Source organism: Trachypithecus francoisi, unplaced genomic scaffold (genome assembly GCF_009764315.1).
Source record: "Trachypithecus francoisi isolate TF-2019V2 unplaced genomic scaffold, Tfra_2.0 Lachesis_group0, whole genome shotgun sequence".
Lineage (NCBI taxonomy): Eukaryota > Metazoa > Chordata > Mammalia > Primates > Cercopithecidae > Trachypithecus > Trachypithecus francoisi.
The window spans coordinates 130325927-130346179 of record NW_022681453.1 but is presented as its reverse complement, the minus strand read 5'-3'; the positions used below and the strand labels follow the sequence as shown (position 1 = coordinate 130346179).

General features: G+C 43.9%; 1 protein-coding gene across 6 annotated transcripts in view; it reads left to right on the top strand.

Moving 5' to 3' along the window:
• The first annotated feature begins 1607 nt into the window (after window positions 1-1607).
• Window positions 1608-20253, top strand: part of MCCC1 (methylcrotonoyl-CoA carboxylase 1) — an 89041-nt gene continuing 70395 nt past the window's right edge. For 2 of the 6 annotated variants that reach the window (XM_033211813.1, XM_033211810.1), the window contains exons 1-5: window positions 1619-1838; window positions 3323-3340; window positions 8108-8154; window positions 10677-10813; window positions 16082-16177. In XM_033211813.1, coding sequence (XP_033067704.1) covers window positions 1750-1838; window positions 3323-3340; window positions 8108-8154; window positions 10677-10813; window positions 16082-16177 — 387 coding nt within the window. In that variant the 5' untranslated portion in view covers window positions 1619-1749. Of the gene's footprint in view, window positions 1839-1889; window positions 2703-3322; window positions 3341-8107; window positions 8155-10676; window positions 10814-16081; window positions 16178-20253 lie in introns of those variants that run through there. The other 4 variants (XM_033211811.1, XM_033211812.1, XM_033211814.1 and 1 more) reach the window with 4 other exon arrangements.

The window sequence follows — 20253 nt, the reverse complement described above, 5'->3', positions numbered from 1 at the left end:
TGGTATCAAAGTTATGTTTACTTTTTAAAAACAATTTGGAAGACTTCCATCTTTTTTGTGCTCTGGGACAGAATTAATAGCATTTTAGTCAACTACTCATTTGTGTGGAATTTTCTTGCAAGACATGGAGGGCTTTTGTAACTTTTAGGTGTGAAGGTGAAAGTGAAAGTGGGTCTTGGTGGTAGAAAGGTAGTTCTTTCATAAACTTCTCTATTTTTTCTATGGTAATGGTTTGCTTACATTTTGTCTCTTCCAGGATCTATTTTGATAAATTGTATTTTTATCTTATTTTATTTTATTTTTTGAGACAAAGTCTGGCTCTGTCACCCAGGCCGGAGCGCAGTGACGCGATCTCGGCTCACTGCAACCTCTGCCTCCCGGGTTCAGGTCATTCTCCTGCCCCAGCCTCCTGAGTAGCTGGGACTACAGGCGCCCGTCACCACGCCCGGCTAATTTTTTGTATTTTTAGTAGAGACGGGGTTTCATCGTGTTAGCCAGGATGGTCTCGATCTCCTGACCTCGTGATCCACCCGTCTCGGCCTCCCAAAGTGCTGGGATTACAGGCGTGAGCCACCGCGCCCGGTCGATAAAATGTATTTTCTTGTAACATCATCCATTTCATCCAGAGTTTTTTTCTTTTTCTTTTTCTTTTTTTTTGAGACGGAGTCTCGCTCTGCCGCCCAGGCTGGAGTGCAGTGGCGCGATCTCGGCGCACTGCAAGCTCCGCCTCCCGGGTTCCCGCCATTCTCCTGCCTCAGCCTCCCGAGTAGCTGGGACTACAGGCGCCTGCCACCACGCCCGGCTAATTTTTTGTATTTTTAATAGAGACGGGGTTTCACCATGTTAGCCAGGATGGTCTCGATCTCCTGATCTCGTGATCCGCCCGCCTCGGTCATCCAGAGTTTTAAGTTCACTTGAAGTTAATTAAGCAAAATTAGCATCTTACAAATCTATAATTTGTTTCCTATGTCTGTGATTTCACCCTGCTTATGTTTTTTATCAAATGTACATTTTTCTCTATTTCTGATTAGATAACTATTTTATTTTTTGTGAACCTGTGGGTTTATTAGTCTTTTGAAGTTGGTTTCCTGAATTCATTTATTTCTTCCTTTATCTTCCCTAATTTCTCCCTTCTGCTTTCCTCATGAAGCATCTGCATGTAGTGTTTACAGTTTCTTTATTCTCTCGATATTCCTCAGTTTGCTCTTTGACGTCCTCTTTTTCCCAATAGTCCGTTAGAACACCTGTTTTAAGCTCAGGTGGTTTAAAGATTTTCACTTTAGCTTATTTATTTATTTATTTTTTCATCCCCGAGAGCACTAGAGAATTGTGTATCCTGCTCTCCATCCGCATTTGGCTTCTTCCCCAGGGTTCTTCTTCCAGAAGCTGACGAGAGAAAAGAACTACATGGGCTGCAGGAAGAAACAGTGACAGGGCACCAGGAAGCGGAGGACCGAGAACACCGTTGCCTGAAGTCGGCGCAGGCCCCACGGGGCGCAGAAACAAAGGCCACACCCCCCCACGAGCACGTGGCCAGACTGTCCAATCGTCGCTACTGAAGCTGGGCTCTGGTCTTTGATTGGTGTTCCTGGAGACGCCCTCACATTCTTGGATCAGCCCAAAGCTAGGCTCAGGCTCCGACGGTGGCCGGTGGGGGTCACGAGGCTTCGGAGTGAAAGGAAGGGTTTGGCTTGTGGGACTCAGCCGCCTCTGTGCTGGGGAGTCGTGGAGCGGCCGGGCTCCAGAGACATGGCGGCGGCCTCTGCGGTGTCGGTCCTGCTGGTGGCGGCGGAGAGGAACCGGTGGCATCGTCTCCCGAGCCTGCTCCTGCCGCCGAGGTGGGTGGAGGGACCGTGGCGCAGTGGGCAGAAGCGGAGCGGGAGCGAGGGTGCACCGACCTGAGTGAGCGGTGGGAGGTGCGGCACGACCCAGGGTCGGGGTGGGGAGGACGGTAGAAAAACCCCAGCCCCTTTCGCGGGGCGGGTCTGCTGGCAGTCACGGCGTCGGGAGGAAGACATCCCCACTAGTCTTCCCTTTTTCCCGGCTTCCGCACATCCACGCTTCAGCGCGCCGTTGGCTTCCGGTTTTCCATTTCTGAGGACTGGGCCCACCATCCTCCAGGCTCCCCTCGCCGTCGCTGCAGCTCGTAGCCGTTTGCATCGGGCTTTCGCAGCACCTCTTAGGTGGGAGCGTTGTTATAATCCGGTTCCGGGGAAGCCCGAAGGGATCAACGACTTGCTCAATGGAACACAGCTATTAAGAAAAGGGGCCAGGATGCCCTCAAAGCCTTTTTCAGTTCAGCTGTGCCCCATCAGGTGTCCGGTTCAGAAAAAGACTCCTGGAGTTCATTCTCTTTGTTAGAAGGAATGAAGTTGTCAAGAAGAGCAAATGTACCTCCCACAGAGCTGGGAAATTATTTTGTCAAAAACTCTTGTACCCAAGTTTGAACAACGCTATCAGATGACACAGTCTAGCTCACCTGACTCCAGCTCTGTTTCAAATTTTGAGCTCTAAGCTTTGGTGGCAATAACTCTGGCAGTGGAAACACCCTCAGGCTTGTAGATAGCTTGCTTCTTTGTCTTCTTTTGCTTCATGGTTATCATTCTCCATTATTCTGGAAAGATTGACAGTTTAGTGTTCAAGGGCACAGACTCTGCAGTCAAGGCTGGGGTCTTAGCTACTCACTAGGTGTGTGACTTTGGGTAAGTTACTTAATATTTCTTCTTTAATTTTCTCACCTTGGAGATGATACTAGTACCTTGGGTTGTGAAAATTAAATGAATTAACTCATGGAATGAGATTTAAGCACAATCTCGTATATAAAATCAGTCTATAAACGCAAACTCAACCATTTAAATGAACGTTTGCTTGCTTTTTCCAGAAATATTGTAGATGTCCTTTTTAGTTACTTAATTGTAGGAGTGCTCAAGAGAAACATAAGAAAGTTGTGGCAAGTTGGCTGGGCGTGGTGGCTCACGCCTGTAATCCTAGCACTTTGGGAGGCTGAGACGGGCAGATCACGAGGTCAGGAGATCAAGACCATCCTGGCTAACACAGGATTTTTTTCTACTAAAAAAAAAATACAAAAAAATTAGCCGGGCGTGGTGGCGCGCGCCTGTAGGTCTGTAGTCCCGCTTGTAGTCCCAGCTACTCAGGAGGCTGAGGCAGGGGAATGGCGTGAACCCAGGAGGCGGAGCTTGCAGTGAGCTGAGATCGCGCCACTGTACTCCAGCCTGGGCGACAGAGTGAGACTCCATTTAAAACAAACAAGTTGGTGAAAGTAATGTTAATGTTCTTTTTGTTCTGGTTTTTCTTTCCTTAGGTTTCCAGGGCTCTTCAGGTTAGTACCATAGACCCATTTTCTCTCTCTCTTCCCTTTCAAAGCTTAGCTATTGTCTATAGAACTGTCTTCAAGTATGTCACCCTGGAGAGTGTTAAGAGTTGTTAATGGCTTATAGAAGTAAAACTCTTCGCCAGGAGAGTTGCTTCATGCCTGTTTTCTTAGCACTTTCTCATCACTGTGGGATCCAAGGTGGGAGGATTGCTTGAGCTCAAGAGTTCAAGACGAGCCTGGGCAACATAGTGAGGCTTCATCTTTACAAAACGTTAAAAAATTAGCCAGGCGTAGTGGCACACACTTGTAGCCACAGCTACTTGGGAGGATGAGGAGGGTGAGGACAGCTTGAGCCCAGGGGTTCCAGGCCATAGTGTGCCATGATCACAACACTGTACTCCATCCTAGGTAACATCCCATCTCAAAACAAAAAAAAAATCTTAACAGTGCAGATAGTTTACACTATTTTTATGTTACGAATCTCTAGTAGCTCAGAGAAAATAATTTCTAGTGGCAGAATTGTAGACATGACAATAAGCTGGTATAGAGCCACCTTGAATCAGGGAAGCAGCTTCTTAATCTTGTTTAAGCCATTGCTTTTAAGTTGCAGCTTAGAAAATTGTGAAAAATGGAATAGACGATCAGAACGTTGTTGGGATAGAGGATTATAGTTAAGTGGGCTCTCTCTCTCTCTCCCTCCCTCCCTCTCTCCCTCTCTCTCCCTCTCCCTCTCCCTCTTTCCCCCTGCCTCCTTTCTTCTGTCTTCACTAGAAGATTGTAAAAGAAAGCTTTAGGTCAACAGTAGCCTTGAAACTTAATCAGTCTTAAGCTACCTTTACCAACAAACAACCATTTAATAGATAAATCTGCCCAGAATAGGCCTTGAAACGTGTCAGAAGCCTATCTGAAGAATGTGAAGGGAAGATGATGCTATGAGCTAGAAAATACTTCATAAAGATCAGGAAAGATGATCCCCCTCCTTCATGATCAAGAAGGTAAGGTCAGCTGAAGTGGAAAGGTGTGGGAAAGCAGCAACCTCCTGAGGAAGCCAGCTCATGGAACTCTCCTGCCAAAGCTGTGGGTCTTCCCAGCAGCTCCTCATGGATGGCAGCATCTGAGTGTGCTTTGTAGGGCAATGAGTGTATAGATGCATATAGATGTGTAGGTATCTCCTGCATCTTGGTTCCAGTGAAATACTAGTCCTGCTCAACTACATAATCATATACATAGTATGTATATACTATTGCCTAGTCACATAGTTTCTAATGCACATGCTGTGCTTTTATCTTGTGCTTTGTGAATAATCTAAAATGGTTAGTTAGTCCTTTATAACCACATCTTCTAGGTATAGACAAAAAGATAGGTGGAATTGCTTCTGTAATTTGTTGGTTTCCCTGCCTATGCTTTTTTAAATTGTTAAAATTTTTATTTACTTATTTATTTTTGAGACGGAGTCTAAATCTGTCACCCAGGCTGGAGTGTAGTGGCGTGATGTTGGCTCACTGCAACCCCCGCCTCCCAAGTTCAAGTGATTCTCCTACCTTAGCCTCCCAAGTAGCTGGGATTACAGGCATGCACCACCACACCTGGCTAATTTTTGTATTGTTAGTAGAGGTGGGGTTTCACCATATTGGCCAGGCTGGTCTCGAACTCCCGACCTCAGGTGATCTCCCAGCCTCAGCCTCCCAAAGTGCTGAGATTACAGGCGTGAGCCACTGTCCCCAGCCCGCTTAACCTCTTTAGCTGAAACTTAATAGATGTTATACTTTTTTGTTCCTAAAGTGAATCTGGCCTGTTTTCTGTCAGCTCTTGGTTAATGGTTCATTGTTACCTTATTTTATCAACAGGTATCATGAAACTTAAAAATTGTTGAGATTTCTACCTCGTTAAGATACCTCAAGTCATCTTGTCTCCCCATTTCATTTTCTTTTAGTACAAGGACTTGAATTCAAAAGAATTTCAGTTTCTTAAAACATGAAACCTTAAGTCAACTAACAGTGCTTTAGTAAGGCTTTCTTAGTGGGTAGAAAACTAACCTAGAGCTCAAGCCTGTAATCCCAGCACTTTGGGAGGCCGAGACGGGCGGATCACGAGGTCAGGAGATCGAGACCATCTGGCTCATGGTGAAACCCATCTCTACTAAAATACAAAAAACTAGCCGGCGAGGTGGTGGGCACCTGTAGTCCCAGCTACGTGGGAGGCTGAGGCAGAGAATGGCATAAAAACCCAGGAGGCGCAGCTTGCAGTGAGCTGAGATCCGCCACTGCCTCCAGCCTGGGCGACAGAGCATTATATAATACTTTTAAAACTGAGAGGTACCTTCAAGATCACCTCTTACAGTCTCATCTCATGTGTGAGAACACTGAAGCCCAAGATATTAAATCTTGCATGTGTTATGCCCAGACCGTTTATTCCCCAAAGAAGACCACCAGAGTCCAGAGTCAAAGCCAAGCGGCAAGGATCTTTAATGCAAGTTCAAACTTGGTCCCTCCGTAACACAGCATTCAAGAGGGCCCCAAACAATGCGTGCGCTTGCTTTTTATAGCTCGAGGTAAACAGGACTTGTCAGGTTACAGAGGAACAAGGCATTTCTCTAGGCTACAGCATTACAATTGGTTTACATGTTAATGTTAAGTTATGCTTTTAGCAGCCTTCTTATTGGTTCCTGCGCTTTTACAAACGGTTGTAACCTTATTGGAGCTTCTCCAGGTGTTGTTTTTCTTAATGTGTTTGTGTCGGGCAGGCATATGGGGGGATGTGATGTGCTCAAGGCTGTGATGTGTTTTGTGTTGGGCCCAGGAAGTGGAGGCATATGGGGGGATGTGATGTGCTCAAGGCTGTGATGTGTTTGTGTCGGGCCCAGGAAGTGGAGGCATATGGGGGGATGTGATGCGCTCAAGGCTGTGATGTGTTGAGGAATGTGTTCTTTCACATCCTCAACTGGGATGATATCACCGTTAAAGGATGGAAATTGAATCTTGGGAGAGCCAGAAAATCTTAGATTTTTTTCATGGTTTACGGCTTACCTAAGCTCAACTGTACCCCACCCTTCCTGCAAGGAATAAAATCTTTTACAAGTTTTCTCATTAGGAGAGTAATAATGAAAAAAAGTTTGAGAAACACTGATGTAAAGTGACTCGACTCTGGGCAAGCTGGTCATTGGAGGGACTCGGATGAGAACGCAGCTCTTCTGGTCCCACAGCCAACATTCTTTCTGCTGCCCCTGTTTAACTTCCGTTTATTTCTCTGGTCTTACTTTTTAAACATGTCTCATGTTTCAACTTGATTGGTATTTTTCAAACTGTAGATTGACCAACATATTTTAATAAAATAGGATACAACTGAAAGTACCAAAAGGCAGAATGAGTCATTTTTAACAAAACATCTGTTTTCATTAAGTGTGTGTCCTCGGTGGTTTGTATTGTGAGTAGTAGCCAAAAAGGTTTCAAAAAAGCTAAACTAGATGATGTTGGTATACCTTGGTTCTTTAATCATCTCTGACTCTGTGGTCTTATGATAGCTCAGGAACTGAAGGGGTGGCCTGCCCCTCCACACCTGTGGGTGTTTCTCATTAGGTGGAACGAGAGACTTTAGAAAAGAAATAGGACACAGAGACAAAGTATAGAGAAAGAAAAGTGGGCAGAGGACCCACGCAGGCACCGGTCTCTGAGTTCCCTTAGTATTTATTGATAATTATCTTTACCATCTTAAACATAAGGGAGTGGCTGGACAATAGGATCGTTTTAGGGAGGAAATCAGCAGTAAGACATAAGAACAAAAATTCTCTGTGACATGAATAAGTTTAAAGGAAAATGCTGTGCCTTGAGATGCATATGCAAACATCTCCATAAACCTTTTAGCAGCATTGCTCCAGCAAGTCCCACCTTATTCCTAAAGGCGGTTTTCTTCTTGCTCAGTAAACAAAGCACACAATGGGTTTTACAGGGAGATGTTCCATTGCCCAGGGACGGGCAGGAGACAAATGTTTTTCTCTTACTTGAGATTAGGAGAATGGTGATGACCTTTAACCACAAGCAGCCTTTAGGCACTTGTTTAACAAAGCACATTCTGTACAGCCCAAAATCCTTTAAACCTTAAGTCACCACAGCACATATCTCTTGCAAGGACAAAGTTGGGGGAGGGTCACAGATTAACAGCATCTCAAATACAGAACCAAATGGAGTCTCTTCAATCTACTTCTTTCTATATAGACACAGTAACAGGCTGACCTCTCTTTTCCCCACAGGAACAAGCAGCTAGGTGACTCATTCAAGGACAGGTAGTACAAAGGAAAACAGCCAGATCTCTGACTCTTGAGTTCTAGATTAGTTTTCTTTCTTTTTTTTTTTTTTGAGACGGAGTCTTGCTCTGTCGCCCAGGCTGGAGTGCAGTGGCCGGATCTCAGCTCACTGCAAGCTGCGCCTCCTGGGTTTTTATGCCATTCTCCTGCCTCAGCCTCCCACGTAGCTGGGACTACAGGTGCCTGCCACCTCGCCCGGCTAGTTTTTTGTATTTTTAGTAGAGATGGGGTTTCACCATGTTAGCCAGGATGGTCTCGATCTCCTGACCTCGTGATCCGCCCGTCTCGGCCTCCCAAAGTGCTGGGATTACAGGCTTGAGCTCTAGGTTAGTTTTCTACCCACTAAGAAAGCCTTACTAAAGCACTGTTAGTTGACTTAAGGTTTCATGTTTTAAGAAACTGAAATTCTTTTGAAAGAACAATTGCGTTGCCTATTCTGTTTAATTATAATTCCTTTTGGATTTATGTTATAGGACATGGGTGTGGAGGCAAAGAACCATGAAGTACACAACAACCACAGGTACTGACAGACTTTGTTCTATTTGATTTTGCTTCAGATTGGAAGTGTTTAAGAAAGGGAAATGTTTAATCCCTTAATATGTGCGTAATAGAATTAGTTATAAAATTTGGATTTTCATGACAATTTTCTAGGAAGTGTTAAGTCATGGTTTTCACCTCTTTTATATCAAATCTCTCTTGCTGTTAAGTCTAAAATACAGAGGGCAGCCGGGCGCAGTGGCTCATGCCTGTATCCCAGCAGTTTGGGAGGCTGAGGTGGGCAGATTGTTTGGACGAAGGGAGGCAAGATGGCGCAGTTCCGGGTTCTTCACCGTCAACTTTCCTGCGCCCGGGAAAGACGCGGGTCCACTGCGCAGGCGCAACCCGACCTCCGAGGGAGAAAAACCGGAACCGCCTAGCCACGCCTGCCACGCCTACCACCCCCGGCCCGACCTGCCTATGTCCCGCCCACTGCCCTCCCACTCCCAGGCCCGGGACATAAAAGCTGCTCCCCGTAGGCACGCTTGGCGAACTTCCTCAGCCCCCACTCCTGTCGGACTGCATTAGGAACCTCGCCCGAGAGCTCCACCGGGTGACTCCCCTGGCCTTCCCTGCTGGAGACCGAGGGACCTCACCCCTCCCCCACAAAGCTGGCTGACCAAAAAATAAATTTGCAGTTTTGCTCCTAGTTTTGCCTACTCGCTGGTCCTTTAATACTCGCCCTGGTGAGCCTAGAAAGCAAATTGGTTTCCTAGAAAGCAAATCAGTTTCCTAGAAAGCAAATCACAGATCACCTGAGGTCAGGAGTTCAAGACCAGCCTGGACAACATGGTGAAACCCTGCGTCTACTAAAAAATACAAAAATTAGCCAGGTGTACGGTGGCGGGTGCCTGTAATCCCAGATACTTGGGAGGCTGAGGCAGGAGAATCGCTTGAACCCGGGAGGCGTCGTGGGTTGCAGTCAGCCAAGATCATGCCACTGCACTCCAGCCTGGGTGACAGTGCAAGACTCCGTCTCAAAAAAAAAAAAAGTAAAATAAATAAATAAATAAAATACAGAGGGCAATAATGGAGAACATTTTATATCTGTGTTGTTCTTTCTGTCTGTTTGACCTTCTTAGTGTATTGCATTGGAAAATCATAACTACGATGGTCTAAAGAAGTGCTTTGAAAAAGCTGTTTTAAGTAGCAAAACCTTTTTTTCCAAATAAACTTTAACATGGAATTCCCAATTATAAAACATATAAAAGTGTAATAAAGTATAACTTCCAGCTGAATGGGTATAACCCTCTCGCTACCCTGCTCTCCTTCCCCTGCCCACAGTCATACATGTGTCATCCATCAGCCCCTGTGACAACTCTTGGGCTCTATAGAGCCCCATGGAAAAACACTTTTGAATTGGGTGCAACCTTATTTTTTTTTTAAAGAAGAAATAACTTTATTATGTTGAGCCTTTGGATTCTATTTAATAAATAACTTTATTATGAACTGTCAAAGAACATTTATTTCATGTGTGATATTAGAAGTACATTTTATATATGCAGTAGCTTGTCATTATGGTGCCATGCCAGTAGACTAGTACAAGAGTCACTTGTTTTGCAGGAGAACCACACACACCTGTGTACGTAGGGGTAGAGGCAGAGGAGCAGAGTAACTGAGACGTTAAATTCTGGAGTGATGCAGATCTAGGTTGAAATCCTGGATTCTTCCTTTAGCTGTGTAATTTTGGGAAAATAATAGCTCTTTCAGCATTAATTTCTTCATCTTTAAAATTGACATAACAATGATAGTATCTATTTCATTATGATTATTGTGAAAATTTAAGTCAATGTTGAGTCTTTAGCACAGGACCTGAGGCACAGAAAGTGCTTATTAAAGATTAGTTATTATTGGCCGGATGTGGTGGCTCACACCTGTAATCCCAGCACTTTGGGAGGCCAAGGCGGGTGGATCACCTGAGGTCAGGAGTTCAAGACCAACCTGGCCAATGTGGTGAAACCCTGTCTTTACTAAAAATACAAAAATTAGCTGGGTGTGGTGGCAGGCACCTGTAATTTCAGCTACTCAGGAGGCTGAAGCAGGCGAATTGCTTGACCCTGGGAGGTGGAGGTTGCAGTGAGCTGAGATCGCACCATTGCACTCCAGCCTGGGGGACAGGAGCAAAACACTGTCTCAAAAATAAATAAATAAATAAATAAATAATAAAGTAAAGATTTGTTATTATTAATGATGATAATTTTTAGCACTATTATAATTTGATCCTTGGCATAACAAAGCATCTTTTAATTTTATTTTGTGTTGCTTTGTATTTTAAGTTAAAAAGGCTGAGTAATTTATGTTAATGAGCATCTTGAATTTCAGTGAAAAGAAGTGCACTGTCTAATATTAGTTAAAGTGGTCATTTTGGGCTCAGTTTTGCTAGTTTTACCAAAAAGTCTGAACTTACCAGTTCGAGTCCTTATCAGCCAGTTAATATCGTATTCTCATTCTCATTCTTTGCTCTCTAGTAACATTTCTGTGTGATTTTCATGGTGTTTTAAACAGGAAGAAACATTACCAAGGTCCTCATTGCAAACAGAGGAGAAATTGCCTGCAGGGTGATGCGCACAGCCAGAAAACTGGGTGTACAGTCTGTGGCAGTTTATAGTGAGGCTGACAGGAATTCCATGCATGTAGATATGGTATGTGTTAAAAATTGGAAGCCATGTCTTAACGTTTATTCATTTACTGTGTCAGTATTTCAGTTCTTTATGATGACAGTTGATATTTGCTAGTGTTAACAGGGTTGAAGTAGGTAAGTTCAAACTGCTCACTGATAATTCTTGGGAACATTTTTCAGATACAACATAGTTGAACTAAGCGGTGTGCTTGGTAGAGCAGCTGATTTACAGGGAAGGTCTTTATCTCCTTGAGGATTGGTTAAAACAGTTCACAGAATGTTGCTGATCCATTGACTACACTTTCAGTAGCTCATGTCCACATTCCCTATATACAAGGAGAAAGATCCAGGCTCTATTCTTTTTTTGTGTGTGTGTGTGTGTGACTGAATCTTGCTCTCTTGCCCAGGCTGGAGTGCAGTGGCCCTATCTCAGCTCACTGCAAGCTCTGCCTCTCAGGTTCAAGTGATTCTCCTGCCTCCATTCTCCTGCCTCCATTCTCCTGCCTCAACCTCTTGAGTAGCTGGGACTATAGGCACCCACCACCATGACCGGCTAATTTTTTGTATTTTTAGTAGAGATGGGGTTTCACCATGTTAGTTAGGATGGTCTTGATCCGCTGACCTCATGATCCTCCCGCCTCAGCCTCCCAAAGTGCTGGAATTACAGGTGTGAGCCACTGCACCCGGCCAATCCAGGCTCTATTCTTAGCAACTGCTACTTACTGGCTGAGTGATCTTAGCCAAGTCACTTCATGTTTCTGAGCGTTGCTTCATCTGTAAAATTATAACTAAAAAGACCCAACTCCCTGAAGTTTGTGAATGTTATGAGTGAGTTATTACTAGTTTTTTTTCGTTTTGTTTTTGTTTTTGACAGAGTCTCACTCTGTTGCCCAGGCTGGAGTGGAGTGGGGTGTTCTTGGCTCACTGCAACCTCCGCCTCCCGGGTTCAAGTGATTCTCATGCCTCAGCCTCCTGAGTAGCTGGATTACAGACATGCACCACCATGCCCAGCTAGTTTTTTGTATTTTTAGTAGAGATGGGATTTCACCACATTGGCCAAAATGGTCTCGAACTCCTGGCCTCAAATGATCCACCCACCTTGGCCTCCCAGAGTGCTGAGATTACAGGTGTGAGCCACTGCGTCCAGCCTATCACTAGCTTTTATCCACCAGAAATAACTCCAAGTGTGGGTGAATTCAACTGTTGGCCTTCATTATGCCTGCAGCAAGGCTCCAAGCACTAGCATAATTCATGATGAGCAGCCTCACCCGGGCTTTTATCACTCACTGTACAGCAGGCCCTTGTGGCTCTCTAGCCACTTTTTTTCTTATTCTGTCCAATGAGTGTTTCATACCTGTTTCTCTTCATTCCAACCTCCAATTCTCCCTCCACCCACCTACTTGCAGCAGGTCATCTTGATTTCACAGAGAAAATAAAATTGAGCTTCCTGACACAGAATCTGCTGACTTAGTTACGTCTGCATCCATCTTTTCCCATCGAAGTTCAATCCCTCTGGATCCCTTCTCTTGTCTTTTTAAGAATTTCCCCCGCTGGGCACAGTGGCTCACGCCTATAATCCCAGCACTTTGGGAAGCCAAGGCAGGTGAATCACCTGAAGTCAGGAGTTCGAGACCAGCCTGACCAACATGGAGAAATCCCGTCTCTACTAAAAATACAAAATTAGCTGGGCGTGGTGTCACATGCCTGTAATCCCAGCTACTCGGGAGGCTGAGGCAGGAGAATCGCTTGAACCCAGGAGGCGGAGGTTGCAGTGAACTGAGATCATGTCATTGCACTCCAGCCTGGGCAACAAGAGCAAAACTCCATGTCAAAGAAAAAAAAAAATTTCCCAAAGTAAGAGAGTAAATTTTAAATGTATTACCATGAAAAATAGTAGGTAAGTGAGATGATGGGTAGGTTAATTGGCTTGATTCAGTCATTCCACATTGCATGTGGCAAAACATCACATTGTACGCCATAAATGCATACAATTATGATTTGTCAATTAACAGTATTAATAAAACATAAAGCAATAGGAGACATTCCTATGTCAAAAAGAAAAGGATCTTCCATTTTTCAGTGATGGGTCTTCAACCACTCTCTACTAGACTGGTAATATCCGTGTCCCAAAATCCAGTGGAGTCTCCAGGACTGAGCTGACTCTACCTCTCAGCAGCATTTAACAACTTGTACACTGCTCCCTTCTTTTAGAAATAAGTTCTCATGGCTTTCTCAACCTCTTGCCTTCTTGTCTTCTCTCAGTGTCCTTTCTCTGGACCCTGCCCATCTACCAGAACCTTATGTTGAAGTTTCTTGGGACTTGGTCCTTGGCCCTCTTTTCTCAGTGTATACTCTCATTCTGGATCATTTTAAATACTCCTGTAGCTTTGAGAAACAAATTTCTATTTTTAGCCCAGACTTTCTTTTGAGCATGATAGATGTATATCCAACTGCCCATTCAGCATCTCCACTTTGATATTGTCACAGATACCAAACTAGTGTGACTGAAATTGAACTCATGACCCTTCACCTGTACTGAACCTGCATTTCTTACAGAATTCCCTAACCCCATAGAGGACAACACCATTGCTAATAAAAACAATAATGTCAGAGATCTAGAAGTCTTTGAACATTTTTCTGTCTTCTTTCCCACTCTACATCCTTCCCCCCTCATCTAGTAAATGAACAAGTACTGTTAATTTTATTTCCCAAACATTTCTTTCCACTTCTTTCCACCCCGTCCCACCTATAACTTAACTCAAAGCCACAATCACCTTCTTTTTTTCTGAGCCAGGGTCTCACTCTGTCACCTAGGCTGAAGTGCAGTGGCACAATCACAGCTCACTGCAGCCTCAACCCCCCCAGGCTCAAGCAGTCCTCCCACCTCAGCCTCCTGAGTAGCTGGAACTACAGGCACTTGCTACCATGGCCGGCTAATTTTAAAAACTTTTGTAGAGATGATGTCTCACTATGTTGTCCCAAAGTGCTGAGATTATAGGGATTATAGGCATAAGCCACCATGCCCGGCCCCACTATCACTCCTTGCTTGACCAAATGCTGCAGCCTCCTAAGTAGCCTCTCTACCTCCACTCTTAACTGTCCCCCATTCCCAGCCAACAATCTGTTTTCTGCTTTTCAGCCAGACTGAGAGTATAAAATAAAAATGTACTTAAGTTACTCCTCTTCTTAAATGCTTTAAACCTTTATATGGTCCACCAGCTTATCAGTAATTTAAAAGGTGGATAATATTCATTGTTGATGAGGGTGGTTAGAAACTGGTATGTTGATGGAAATATATATTGGTAAAACCATTTCAAGGCTGATTAACCAGAAGCTATTAAACTATGCATATCCTTCAACCCAACCCTGCAAACATTCTTGTAGGTTTCTGTCCTTCAGGCATGCTCACATATATGTGCTAAGAGAAGTGTGTACAGGAATGTCTGCTTTAGCCTTGCCCACACCCAGGTTTTTGCCGTTATAACCTAGGTGCGCATTAAGAGCTACATGATTAAATGAGCTGTAATACCGCCATACTATGGAATATTTTGCAAATGTTATACAAAATAAGGTATAGACATGTGTACTAGCAAGAAAAAGAGCTCCCAAGACATACTGTTAATGGAAAAAGCAGTTGCAGAAGATAATTATATAGTATGATCCTATTTATGTAAAAACAAGAACTAAAACTGCATGTGTTTATATAAACATATATGACTAGTTCGGAATATGGATATGGAACAATATGTCCCGAGTTGATTATAGTGGATGTTCTATCTGGAAGGAGACTGCAATGGAGGGAGTACCAAAGGGCTACTTTGCATTTGTATTATAATTCATATTCTTTAGAATGAGAATAGATTTGTGTTTTGTGGAGTTAAAAGTAAAAACCAGTCTGGGTGCTGTGGCTCATGCCTGTAATCCCAGCACTTGGAGAGGCCCAGGCAGGCGGATCACCTGAGGTTGTGGCTAACATGGTGAGGCCCTGTCTTTACTACAAATACAAAAATTAGCTGGGTGTGGTGGCATGCACCTGCAATCCCAGCTGCTCGGGAGGCTGAGGCAAGAGAATCACTTGAACCCGGGAGGCACAGGTTGCAGTGAGCCGAGATTGCACCACTACACTTAAGCCTGGGCGACAGAACAAGACTTACCTCAACAACAACAACAAAAAAACACAAAACAGCAACAACAACAAAAAAAACATTTAAAATGGTCTCTTTGTGTGCTCACTTAGGAGAAAGCCCAAAGCTTTTTAACCTCTTATAGGCCCTTTGAAATCTGTGCCCAGCTTTCTGTCCAGCATCCTCTCTGGCCTCTGGACCCCTTGCTCATTGTGTTCCAGCCACAGGAACCTTTCTTCGGTCGCTCAAATGGACCAGTTTTCCTCCCACCTTTTTGTAGGTTGTTTTCTCTGCCTGAGAGCCTCAACCTCAGCTCCATTCCTGTTCCCAACTCTACATTCTTGATCTGTTTGCCAGGCAAAGTCTTGATCATCCTTGAGGAGCCTCCCCTGACTTCCCTCCTAGGCATTTCCTGACCACCTTCAGACCAGATCAGGCCTTCCTCCTATAGCCTTTATGCCCTTGGTTTTTCCTCCATGACGTTCATCACAGTTGTCATTAAGTGTGTGAGTGTATGTTTAATGTCTGTCTCTCTCCCTAGACAGGGACATTTGTTCACTATGGTACAGGCAGCTCCCACCTCAAAGTGTGACACACAGTAGGCCTTCAGTAAGTTTTGGGATGAATGAATGATGTACTCTAAATGGTCTACTTTAAGGGATGCTATGATTATGTGAAAGTTTTAAGGAATGATATAAAATAATTCACAAATGTATGAAAGGAGCATTATCATCATACTCTGATAATTATATAAACTTTAATCAACTTTGTAAGCTTTTTTCTTTGTGTATATCTGTCACATATTTTGTTTCTATTACCAAATATAAATTTTTGTCATTGAATACATTTAAGGTTATTATTTTTTTGTCATAATATCATGACTAATGTCTGTTGCTTTCTATCCTGAGACACTTTAGTTTCACACCAGTGTGTGGCTTGTGCATGAAAACCAAGTTTTGTTACCCTCTTCATGCAAAAGATTCTAAGACTGGCTTATTTTTATAGCATAGACATATGCTGGTACTTCAGTTTTTCAATTCTTGCACTGTTCTTGAGGGAGTGGCATTTTTATTTACAATAATAAAATGACCCCGAAGCAGTTCTGTATAGTGTATGAGTATGTACTAGCCACAAAGTCTTTTAAGCATGTGATGTTTCTTAAACAGGCAGATGAAGCATATTCCATCGGTCCGGCTCCCTCCCAGCAGAGCTACTTATCTATGGAGAAAATCATTCAAGTGGCCAAGACCTCTGCTGCACAGGTGAGGGTTGTGAAGAGATTTGCAGTGCAAAAGGAATACGTTTTGTGCAACTGATGCAAAGTTACTTATAGAAATTTTCTATTTTTAGCCCTTCATAAGATCTTTACATTTGATTATTGGATTATCATTGTAAACTAGGCATGTCCCATCTCATTTCTCAGCCAGGCTGCCTTTTTACTAGCTCCTTTGTACTTTAGATACTTTGGGAAATAGGTGGAAAGAGGGTCTAAATTATAAGTTAAAATTAGGAGAGAATTCAGCTCTTCTGTCCTCAAAACTACATGCTCAAATCCTTTGGGAGAAATAGGTAGGTAGGGCTCTAAATTACAAGGTAAAATATAAGCAAGAAAGAAATATTTTTCCACCCCAACTTCCCAGTCTCATTCTAGGGCCACGTAAGGAACTTAAGGAAGACGGTTCAGGCAAATGGAATTGCCAAGACTCTGAGATGAAAACAAGCTGGTGTTCAAGGGAGAAAAGTGTTCAGTGTGGTTGGAGTGAAGGCAGTAAGGGGCTGTGTCATTCAGGTATAGTCAGTAAAACCAAAATTCCATTTGACATTTCAGCAGAAGGAACTTAGTTGAGGAATTAGTTCCACCAGTGTTAGAGAGCTGAAGGCGGGCTGGGAATGTTGAAATTGCCCCATAATAACAGAAATTGACAACCACCCTTTGGGCTGTAGGAGAGACTGGTGGAGGGACCTTCTGCAGCTGTTCTCAGATCTGTGGAGGGGCCCTACCTGGCTGCAGGGAGCTTAATGAGGCTTGTTCTTGGAGTTCCAAAAGAACCTGAAGACTGGAACCAACCATCGCTTCCTAGCGGCAAGGAGTAGGAAAGCTTCCTTGTTCAGGTTTGCCTGCGGTGACCCCTACTGGCGAAACCTAACAGGAAGCCCACTGGCAAACAGGCAGAGCTCCTTCACAAGGCACCAGGTAGAAGGTTGGGTTTGCAGCTGGGAGAACCAACTTACAGGAAGAGAGTGGTAGGAGATGATGGAGCAGAGACAGGTAGGGGTAGCGTCATTTAGAGCATTACAAGTGTTGTTTGTTTGTTTGTTTGTTTTTGACAGGGTCTTTGCTCTGCTGCCCAGGCTGCAGTGCAGTGGCACAATCATGGCTCACTGCAGCTTCCAACTCCCAGGCTCCCACTTCAGCCTCCCAAGTAGCTGGGACCACAGATGCACACCGCCACACCTGGCTAATTTTTTTTTTTTTTTTTTTTGAGACGGAGTTTCGCTCTGCCACCCAGGCTGGAGTGCAGTGGCCAGATCTCAGCTCACTGCAAGCTCCGCCTCCCGGGTTCACGCCATTCTCCTGCCTCAGCCTCCCGAGTAGCTGGGACTACAGGTGCCCGCCACGTCGTCCGGCTAGTTTTTTGTATTTTTAGTAGAGACAGGGTTTCACCATGTTAGCCAGGATGGTCTCGATCTCCTGACCTCGTGATCCACCCGTCTCGGCCTCCCAAAGTGCTGGGATTACAGGCTTGAGCCACCGCGCCCGGCTGACCTGGCTAATTTTTTATTTTTTGTAGGGATGGGCTTTCTGCCTGTTGCCCGGGCTGGTCTTGAACTTCTGGGCTCAAGCGTTCTGCCTGCCTCAGCCTCCCAAAGTGAAAACATTATAGGTCTTGATAAGGAGTTTGTATTTCATTCTGAGTAGCCGTTGGGGGGTTTTTTAAAGCTGAGGAGTAAAGCCATTGGCTTTACTTTTTAATAAAATCATTGTGGCTTCTGGGCAGGGAAATGGATAATTGGAGTGGGGGCAAAAGTAGGGACAGCAACACTGAAAGAAGGCAAAACAATTAAAAGTAAATTGCTGTAGTGTTGCCCATCACCCTCACCTGAATTCCTGCTCCTTAGAAATTCTTCGTTGTCGCCGGGCGCGGTGGCTCAAGCCTGTAATCCCAGCACTTTGGGAGGCCGAGGCAGGCGGACCACGAGGTCAGGAGATCAAGACCATCCTGGCTAACACGGTGAAACCCCGTCTCTACTAAAAAATACAAAAAAAAAAACTAGCTGGGCGAGGTGGCAGGCGCCTGTAGTCCCAGCTACATGGGAGGCTGAGGCAGGAGAATGGCGTAAACCTGGGAGGCAGAGCTTGCAGTGAGCTGAGATCCGGCCACTGCACTCCAGCCCGGGCGACAGAGCAAGACTCTGTCTCAAAAAAAAAAAAAAAAAAAAAATTCTTTGTTGTCGCCTCTAGCACACTGATCATTCAACATTTGATTTCCTGTTCTAGTCATATTTATACTTAATTAGTGCTTTGTTTAACAAGTTTAATATAGATATTGGCTCCTCCATAACTCCTTTGTGCTCTCCTAAGGGAAGAACTCATATCTTACACCTTTTCTTTTTAGCATACCTCCTAGCAACCCAGTGAGCTTGTACACAGTCCTCAGTTTGTTTTTATTTTTGTTTTTTAAGACAGAGGTTCACTTATCCAGGCTGGAGTGCAGCAGTGAGGGTTCAAGCGATCCTCCCACCTCAGCCTCCCAAGGAGCTAGAGCTACAGGCTTGCATCACCATACCCAGCTGATTTTCTAAATTTTTGTAGAGATGGAGCCTCCCTATGTTGCCCAGACTGGTCTCAAACTCCTGGCCTCAAGTCATCCTCCCACCTCAGCCTCCCAAAGTGTTGGGATTACAAGTGTAATCCACTGCACCCAGCCAAGTCCTTAACTCAAATTAGTGAATATGTATAGTTGTTTTGTATGGATGTGTCCCTAAATCAGTGTTCTCTTCTTTAGAATAGAGTTCTTAAACTGAATAGGTATTAATTTATACAAACGCATATTTAAAATATGCTTGTTTATAAAGCTTTTCTGGTTATAGCTTGAAGTAAAAGGTCCTTAGGAGGGTAAGAAGATGATAATAATACATGGAGAGATATATATATATATATCTCACATGTCCTTAGGCATTCAGGCCCTTTAACATAAACATCACTTTATGTATTTATCATGTGTTTAAGCATAAATGCCATGGTATTATTACCTTCATCTTATGGGCATAACATCTAATGCACAGAAGGTTGCATGATGTTATTCCAGATCATCTAAATCTTGCGTCAAAGTGTGATCCATGGACAGCATGTTTGACATTACTCGTGAACTTGTTAGGAATTCAGACTTTTAAACTGGGCACAGTGGCTCACATCTGTAATCCCAGCTACTCAGAAGGCTGAGGCAGGAGGATTGCTTGAACCCAGGAGTTTGAGGCCAGCCTGTAGAAGATAGCAAGACCCCATCTCTAAATAAAAAACAATAACAGCCTTTAAGTCCTACCCTAAACCCACTGTAATTTGCATTTTATGCAAAATTTGCATTTTTATCAAGATACCCCAGTGATCTGATATCAAAACATGTCTAATCACTGAAAGAGAAAAGGATTAAACAAGAGTATTCTGACTCCCAGCCCCATTCCCTGTTCATTGGACCAGACTGAGCAGTAGAACTTTCTTGCCCTGCATTTTGGAAAAAGGGAAGGTGTTGTTTAATTAGAAATTTTTATTAATTAAAAATTACTTCTTGTAGGCCAGTGAGCTTCCTTTTTATTTTATTATTGCTTTCTCTTCTAAGCTGCCTCAAGAGTTGAAAATCCACTTTCTTTTTAATGGCCATTTTTCTGAGACCATTTTTTTAGTTTAAATAACAACCCTCTAGCAAATGTATGATATTCTAATTCGAGGGACTTTATCAAGCTTGTACCTATTTATAATAGTATCATGTTAGTTGCTATAACACAAACAATGAGAAAGGAGTAATACTTATTTTGAAGTATATTCCAAAGAATGTTTGAAAATAATAAAATATTTTTAGACAGTATTTTTTTGTTTTTTTTTTTTTTTTTTTTTTTTTTTTGAGACAGAGTCTCGCTCTGTCGCCCAGGCTGGGGTGCAGTGGCCGGATCTCAGCTCACTGCAAGCTCCGCCTCCCGGGTTCATGCCATTCTCCTGCCTCAGCCTCCCGAGTAGCTGGGACTACAGGCGCCCGCCGCTTCGCCCGGCTATTTTGTATTTTTTAGTAGAGACGGGGTTTCACCATGTTAGCCAGGATGGTCTTGATCTCCTGACCTCGTG